Source organism: Conger conger, chromosome 7, assembly GCF_963514075.1.
Source record: "Conger conger chromosome 7, fConCon1.1, whole genome shotgun sequence".
Lineage (NCBI taxonomy): Eukaryota > Metazoa > Chordata > Actinopteri > Anguilliformes > Congridae > Conger > Conger conger.
This window is the reverse complement of record NC_083766.1, coordinates 24,886,312-24,894,928: the sequence shown is the minus strand read 5'-3', so window position 1 is coordinate 24,894,928 and position 8,617 is coordinate 24,886,312. Positions and strand designations below refer to the sequence as shown.

Here is an 8,617-nt window from a genome sequence, read left to right as displayed (position 1 = left end):
AACAGTGGTATGCAGAAGAGCATCTCTGAACACACAGAGTACATAGACGTTAGACGTTCTTTTGCTGCTGTAGCCTAATACGTCTAAAAAATAAGTCTAATAAATACCTAATAAAGTGCTCACTGAGTGTATGTGTGACCAGTTGCCTATGTGTGTATCATCTGAGAGAGAGAGAGAGAGAGAGAGAGAGAGAGAGAGAGAGAGAGAGAGAGAGAGAGAGAGAGCACGGGGGGAGGGTCGGTTAACACTGGGACTGAAAACTTCACGGCTGAAACAGTGGCAGCGATCGATGCTTTTACACGACAGTGCCGCCGCAAGCAGTATTCAAAGCAACCCCTCCTCTCTACTCCCTCCTCCATCCCTCTCTCTCTCTCTGTCTCTCTGCTGGAAAAAGCCCGTCCTCGCGTCCTGCCGGCGAAAGGGAGCCGGAAGCATGGTGAACCGGAGTGCAGCCGCGCGCAGACATCGCACCTCTCCACCCAGCGCGGCTGCGGTTGCAGCGAAGCTTTCGCCTTTGAAATGATTCGCATTCGCATCCGCTGAATCAAAAGTGATGCCGCCGTTAGCTCGCTGAAAACTGGAAGCCGTAGCCTTCCCTCTTTCTCCGTGTTGTCGAAGAGCTCTTCATGTTGTGGACTAGCCTACACAGTAATGCGTTGGTGCTAACCAAAAAAAAGACAACAGAAAAAAAGATGAAATGTTTTTCCCGCTACCTGCCTTACCTCTTCCGACCCCCGAGCACCATCCTATCCTCCAGCTGCCACACGGAAGGTAGGACAGCGAGATCCGTCGTGTGTGTGTGTGTGTTTTAGACAGATTGTTTTTTAAAGAGAGATAATTGAAATTAGGCAGCAGAGACTGAGGTTAACACTGGGGAAATTAGGCATTAGAGACTTGTGTCCAAACCCAAGCCAATCGGGCCCATATGCCAAGTCCTGTCTGCCCCCGGGCTACTGGATAGAGATCATTAAGTTGACATATGAGCCAGTATTATTTTCAGGTCTGTGCTGTGGATAGTGTGGGATTGTGTTTACCATGGTTGCATTATTGATGTTTAATTATGCGCCGGTGAAGCTGCAACAACTCACAGTCCAAGAAATGCAAAGATGAAGATTATAACGGGTCAGAGGTACTGGATAAACATCTTCAGTCTTGCAGTCAACGACAGGCCGTAAGATACTTCATACGCCCCCATCCAGAGATCCCGTGCTGTGTATCACGAGGTAGCTTTATAACTAGTTATCCCCTCCCCCTCCCCTTTAAAAAGAGTGACGAAGACACGCAGAGGTTATTTTGGTCATGAACTCAAAACACGTGGAATTGTTCCACTCCATGCATATGAAGCCGAACTTTAAAGTTGGTTCTCTGTAGGTATGTTAATTTGACAATATGACGGAACAGAATATGCGTTTGTTTTTGCACCAAAATATTACTAACGCTTACACGTTGATTGCACTTCAAATTGATCGCTTTCAAAACACAGACGTGGAAGTTAATTAACAAGATAAACAGATGCGCTAAAACCTTCTTACTGTCGCCTCGCTCCAAGGGCTCCCAGAGAAGACCTTGTTACTCACGAGAACAGAACTGGCCATTCATGCCGAGTGATGGAGAGTGAGAATCACGTGATCTGCTGATTTCGCCCCAGAAACCCCATTGATGGAGCGGCGCTTCGCCCAGCCCGGTATCCCTAACTGCCAGTTTCATTTGGCTGGAATAAAGGTTGGGAAACAAGTCGTACGATGAAGGAGGCTGCTGGTTTGAATTCCAGAGAAGGGCACCTCTGCTTGAACTGGGCCTCTTAATTGCCATTGCTGCAGTACACATCTGGCGGTATTAACACATACAATAATTATTACTTCCAGTACAATTTGGCAGTGTGAATGGATAACACTGCTTTATATAATTTGTTTTGGATTGATTTAGCTGCCAAGCAAGCCAATGAAGCAATGTTGTGTTGTGGGAAAAAAAGCTAAAACGTCTGTGATTCAGCTCAAAGTAAGCGTTGATGTGTGGGTTTGGAAGAGCACTTTTTAGAGAGAAATTAAAGGGCACGGTGCCAGTGGGTTTCAGTACATAAGTTTCTGTTTTATTACTTATCACTGCCTTGCCTTACAAGCTGACTAGTGTTCACATATGTCTGCCTGTAGGCTTTCTGGCCTGTGTGAGTGAGCAGGTGTATCGATGGTGACATAACAGTTCTACAGCGCCGTTTCTGAGTCAAGCTCCAGTCCTGCTGGGCCACGGTGGCTGGTGGGTTTCGGGGTGTTCCGGACCCCAGAGGTTCACTTACTGCAAACCAGCGGTGCCCAATCACGTGCCATGTAGGGTATGCAGGTTTTCATTCCGACCAATCGCCACTCCAGCTGATTTCACCAATTAGTTCCTTCCTCTCTGTTTGAAGGTGTGTTAATTAGTGAAATCAGCTGGCGTGATTGGTTGGAATGAAAATCTTCCTGCTCCCTGCCCTCCATGGCAGGTGATTGGGCAGTCCTGCTGTTAGTCGCTGATTGGCGTCACACCTTGTCCTAAAGGCCCTAACTGGCAGCTGATTGAAAGGAAATGACTAAAGCCTGCAGACACTGCAGCCCCCTGGGAATTCAGTTTGACACCGCTGAACAAAAAGGAGTCCATAGAATTCCAAATCTAGTGCTAATGACTCTATTTCTAATTTAAAGAAAATATTTAAAAACTATTTTTTTGTCTTTTTGTTGATGTTCACGTGTTTCTTACCATAATCTCTCTCCTAATGTTATATTAGTCAAATGTTTCATTTCTTACTCTTTCCATGTGTTTTTAAATTTAAGTCATGCCTTTATTGTTCATCCTTTATTTTGCATTGCTTGTGTTATGTTACGGTAATATAACCATCTCATGGTATACTGCATATCGGTCGGGGTTTGGGATCAGTTCAGGTTCGATTCAGCTAATTTAGGAATTCAGTTCATGTGCTAAAAACAAAACATCAAAGAACATTTTGGCCGTTTTACTATTCATGAGTCGAATTTCAATTCTTGTCCCGCATTGATTGAAAGGGAACGGAATCGAGCCTACCCCTGAACATCTGTTGTTTTCTCAGCCCCTCTCCTGCTTTCTCTTACTCCGCATAAAAAGTGTTAAAAGTGCTCTATAAATAAACATCCTTTTTATTATTATCATTAAGCTACAACAAACTAGAGCCGACAGACAAATGAAGCACAAATTATGCAGAATTGACAACTGCTGCTAGTAAAAAAAAACATTTTAGGAAAAAATACAGCTGTTACATAATATAATTAGCCACCATTTTAACTTCAAACAGGGTAAGCAATTTTCTTGGGCAAATTATGTGCTTAAGCGGAAGAAATGATTCTTCAGGGATTTCTTCTTAATCATCCTCTTTTCTGCCTCTAGATCCCCTCTGTACTGGGGACCATGACTGTGTATGTGGTGTGTGTGTGTGTGTGTGTGTGTGTGCCTGCATGCATGCGTGAATGCATGTTTGTGTGTGTGCGTATCTGTGTATGTTGTGGTGTGTGTGTGTGTGTTTCCGGGGTCCAGAGGGTGGGTTATATTTCCAGGTATTTCCTTTACAAGCATATACTATTCTCAAGGGACTAATAAGACCATGCATTCAAATCGTGTTAATGGCTTGCTCTTTCCTCTGATGTAACAGTGGCAGAAGCGACGGCAGAAGCAGTGACAGAAGGTTGCTTCATGTTGAGCCTCTGGATGTAGCAGGCGTGTGAAATGCTATTCGGAGTGTGCTGGCTTTTTGGAGCTGGAAGCTAAAGCGTAGCCAAGGCGCTTCTCTGACAAATGAGCCTCGCCGAGGCTTTCCAACAATCGAGGCGAGCGCAACGCATGACTGAGCACGGCCGTTTACGCTGAAGGGAACGGGAAACAGCTGCAGCCGGCTGCTACTGGAGGAAATAACGCTTCCAGCATCAGCCTATTGGCTGGCTGAGTGAGCGGGATCCAGTGCGCAGGTATCTGCCCATTGGCTGGCTGAGTGAGAGGGATCCGGTGGGCAGGTATCAGCCCATTGGCTGGCCGAGTGAGAGGGATCCGGTGGCCAGGTATTAGCCCATTGGCTGGCTGTGTAAGAGGGGTCCAGTGGGCAGGTATCAGCCCATTGGCTGGCTGAGTGAGAGGGATCCGGTGGCCAGGTATTAGCCCATTGGCTGGCTGTGTAAGAGGGGTCCAGTGGGCAGGTATCAGCCCATTGGCTGGCTGAGTGAGAGGGATCCGGTGGCCAGGTATTAGCCCATTGGCTGGCTGAGTGAGAGGGATCCAGTGGGCAGGTATCAGCCCATTGGCTGGCTGTGTAAGGAGGATCCACTGGGCCAGAATTAAGTGCTGTTTTCCTTTTCTTTCTGGCCACTTCAGAGGAAGTAAATGAGCTGTGAGAGTAGCACAACTGACCTGAATTTATATGTGAGGGAGGACTGTGGGCTCGGCCTGAAGAGGCCGGGGGCTGGGGGGAGGGGTGCGGAAAGTGGCAGATGTGTGGCTGATCATCGCCAAGGAGACGGAGCGGTGCCAGACCTGGGGGGGGCATGGGGAGGATGTGGTGATGTGAAGAAGGGGGGGTGAGGGGTCTGTTGCTCTCCCATGCCGCTTTGGGCTGATTTTTGGCCACCGCAGGGAGGTGTGTGTGTGGGGGGGGGGGGGGTATCCTGCTATACATGCACCCCCAGTCCCCGCCTGCAGAACCCCCCCTGAGGGGTCCCCTGAATGTGGGGGCGTCGCTCCGTCTCCTAGCCTCACTCTGACGGGCGCTGTTCCCCCCGTCTCCGGCCTGTTATCGTCGTGGCTCTCCCTCCCGAGGTCAGCGTCAGGGGAAGCCGAGAGACGGATCCCTGCTGTCACACGCCGCGCGTCCTGAGAGGGGCCGCGCCATCGGACGTCTCGCAAAAAAGGCCGGGGATCGATAGGGCCTGTATCGCCATGGAGACTGGAGACCGGGGAGAGAGAGTGGGTAGAGTTTCCTTCTCCCGTGTCAGACGGAGGCTACAATTGCTCTCTCTCTCTTCCTTTCTCTCTCTCCCTCGCTCCCTCTGCCTCTCTCTCCCTCCCCCACTTTATCGCCCTCTGTCCCTCCCTCCTCTCCCTCTCTATCCCTCCGTCTCCCTCTCCCTCTCCGTCTCTCTGTCCCTCCCTCCTCTCCCTCTCCCTCTCCCTCTCTATCCCTCCCTCTCCCTCTCCCTCTCTCTGTCCCTCCATCCTCTCCCTCTCCCTCTCTATCCCTCCCTCTCCCTCTCTCTGTCCCTCCATCCTCTCCCTCTCCCTCTCTATCCCTCCCTCTCCCTCTCTCTGTCCCTCCCTCCTCTCCCTCTCTTTATCCCTCCCTCTCTCTCTCTCTCCCTCCCTCCCTCTCTCTCTGGGGGATGGAGGTATAAGAGGAGCTGGTGTTGTTTTTGGGTTAATCTGGTGTGACGCCGCTCTGGCCTGGTCTGCACGGGCGGCCCCTCTCCCTCTCTCTATCCCTCCCTCCCTCCCTCCCTCTCTCTGTCCCTCCCTCCCCTCCCATGGAGCGGTCTGTGAGGCTCCGGCTGAGCTGTGCTCTCCGCAGAGGGGAAACACAAATACAGTGAATAAATAAATAAATAAGAGCTCCCTTCGCCTCACACAGGGAGCTGCTGCCAGGCTGTGGTGCCTGGCTTTCAGGCTGTCCTGTCTCGGGGTGGCATGAGGAGTCTGATCCTACACTCCTACAACCGCTCGTTCCTGAGTTTCGGGTTACGTTTGGGTTGCGTTTGGGTTGAGTTCGGGTTGCGTTTGGGTTGCGTTCGGGTTGGGTTTGGGCTGTGTTTGGGTTGGGTTGGGTTTACGTTTGGGTTGAGTTTGGGTTGGGTTGGGTTGGGTTTGCGTTTGGGTTGAGTTTGGGTTGAGTTTGGGTTGGGTTGGGTTTGCGTTCAGGTTGCGTTTGGGCTGTGTTTGGGTTGCGTTCAGTTGTGTTTGGGTTCCGTTTGGTTTTGGTTTCGGTTGTGTTTGGGTTGCGTTTGGGTTTGGTTTCGGTTGTGTTTGGGTTGCGTTTGGGTTTGGTTTCGGTTGTGTTTGGGTTGCATTCAGGTTGCGTTCAGTTGCGTTCGGGTTGTGTTCAGTTGTGTTTGGGTTGCGTTTGGGTTGCGTTTGGGTTTGGTTTCGGTTGTGTTTGGGTTGCGTTGGGTTGCGTTTGGGTTGCGTTCGGGCTGTGTTCATGCGGGGGTTGGCAGGCGGGCGCAGGATGGGGGAAGGCGAGTCATGGCGGAGTGTTGTGCAGAGGAACAGCGGCAGTAATAAGAGTACTGCAGTGGTGGCTGAAGAACTTTGGCTTTTTGTGACTTTTCAGGTTTGCAGGTTTAACTCCCGGGTGGGGGAGTGCTGCCATGGAAACCCTGAGTGCGGTGCGGAACCTGGACTGTTTCAGTAAATATTCAGCACATGAATAGAAACACGGGCTGGTGGAGACACAGCTCAGGGGAAAACTCAGAGGCCACGGCATATTTACACTTTCACAATTCATAGGGTAAAAATGAACTTTTGACACTCTCACAGAGAATTGACCACGTCTGATTTAATCGCAAACAATTAATATTGTCATTCAGAACCTTTCTCTTCAGAAAATGCTGCAAAAATACAAAAGAATACACTATACGTATGTAATGGCAAATTACTGTGCATTGAATAATGCAAACAAAACAAGTGTATACCAATAAACAAATAATAGAAATAACAATGTCTTCACTTAGGAAGGTTCAACTATCAGTATTTGGCTGGGTAACCACAATTATTCTTCAAAAACACGCTGGTCTCTGAACCTGTTCCAGGGCTGGGCTGCATGTATATGACCCCGGAGGAGATGACATTAAACCCATAAACCCCCTGGTGCGGTGTTGTGATGTCTTGGCTGCAGTGGGGATGTGCAGCAGGGATATTAATGACTATCTGACAGGCTTTCCCCCATGGAGCTCTGTCCTCCAAGGTTAGCCATGCCTGTACCCCCCCCCCCCCCGGGGGAGCAGCTGATGGGGGGGAGGTGTCTGAAGAGATGGGCCTGATGAGGAAGAGTGGGGAAGGTTGTAAGTACAGTAAAGGGTGAAAGGCGTCAGAGCGAGCGACAGAACGAGAGAGGGAGAGAGAGAGAGAGAGAGAGAGGAGGGAGGGAACTGTGACTAGCTGAGACCGAGGCTGGAATGAAGGAGGGAAATAGAGGAAGATAAAGCATCGAGAAGAGGGAGAGCGCAGGGATAAACAGAGAAAGCACGAGAGAGCGGTGAAATGCCTGCCCACAGACCGTGACCGAATGCTTGAGAAAAATAAATATGGAGGAAATACGGCGGGCTTCAGCCAGGCGTGTGGTCAGCTCGCCGGACTCGTGTTGTTCTAAGGGCTCCCAGCTTGTGTCGGGTGTTGTGGCACATTGCTCTGTACGTCTGAAGCTCACCCCGTGCCAGCTTGAGCAGCTTGAACGTTGAGCTAGTCAAGATGGTCGTAAAGCTAGTCTAGCTGGGTATGAGCTGGTCAACCAGCATTGGCAAGCTGGTCATAAAGCTGGTCTAGCTGGGTATGAGCTGGTCAACCAGCATTGCCAAGCTGGTCATAAAGCTGGTCTAGCTGGTGTAAACCGGTCAACCAGCTACTGGCTGTTTGAGAACCTAGTTTGAGCTTTCAGCAGGGCACTGTACAGATGTGTCACATCTTGAAATCCCCCCTCCTCCCCCCAGGGTACTGTGCTGAACTCGTTCTCGTGCGTCAGCGGAGCCTTTCTCAGTGGGGACGTAAACAACATGTGTATTCTGGCACAGGGGACCTCTGTGAGAACTTGATTGGTCCATATTTTAAAAACGCAGGGGTGCCCCCGTTCGTCTTCTTTAAGGTGCCGTACCTTCCCCTGCATAATGCGGTAATCTCAAACGCCGGTCCGTTGCGCTGTCGGCCATTTTGTGCCTTACGGCTTTTTTCCTGCGGGTCACAAACACGCAGATCTCTGCGAAATACGGCTTTCACCACGTCCATGTGATCAGCTGTCAACTGTTCTCACACGCAGCAACTGGAGAGGGAACGCGTGTTTCAGAAGGAGTTCTGTCCAGGTCCGTGACTCAGAGCCCACGGTGCTGCCCGCCCTTGTACAGAAATACAGTTTATTTTTCTAGCGATCTCCCCGTACAGAGATGTGAGTCGGTGCGCAGCAAGGGTGTTACACAACCTGCAGAAGATAAACAGGCTGCCTGCTCTGGGCACCCGCTAGAGAATCTGATCATCAGCTTGACCTCCTCTGATCTGAGCGGGAAGATGTTCTGTAGAAGATCAGTTCAGTCAGCACTGCAGGATCCGTAACATCACTGTGACATCACCGTTTCATCACTGCCCCATTGGTTTTATGGGAGTTTGGGCAGGGTCCAAATGTACCCTGTAAGTACGGTAATGTTCTCATTTGTACCTTTTCTGCTCGGTGGCTAGGGGTGCAGTTTTATGCACCTATAGGGCACTGCTCCAGTGACATGCATTCATACTTTTTTAGGTGCTTTTTGTACCTTTATTTCTGAGTGTGACATCACTGCCCCGGTTTTATGGGAGTCTGGCCTTTCCCAGATGGCGTGGGAGAATGAGAGGACAGAATGGCCACCACCTCCACCTCCCAACCCACAAGACT

At 50.2% G+C, this 8,617-nt stretch overlaps 1 protein-coding gene across 1 annotated transcript in view; it reads left to right on the top strand.

The window, feature by feature from the left end:
• Positions 1-407: 407 nt before the first annotated feature.
• LOC133132571 (serine/threonine-protein phosphatase 2A 55 kDa regulatory subunit B beta isoform-like) overlaps positions 408-8,617 on the top strand; it is a 68,537-nt gene continuing 60,327 nt past the window's right edge. The window contains exon 1 of the mRNA XM_061248065.1: positions 408-771. Within this exon, the coding sequence (XP_061104049.1) occupies positions 627-771 (145 nt within the window). The 5' untranslated portion in view covers positions 408-626. The remainder of the gene's footprint in view (positions 772-8,617) is intronic.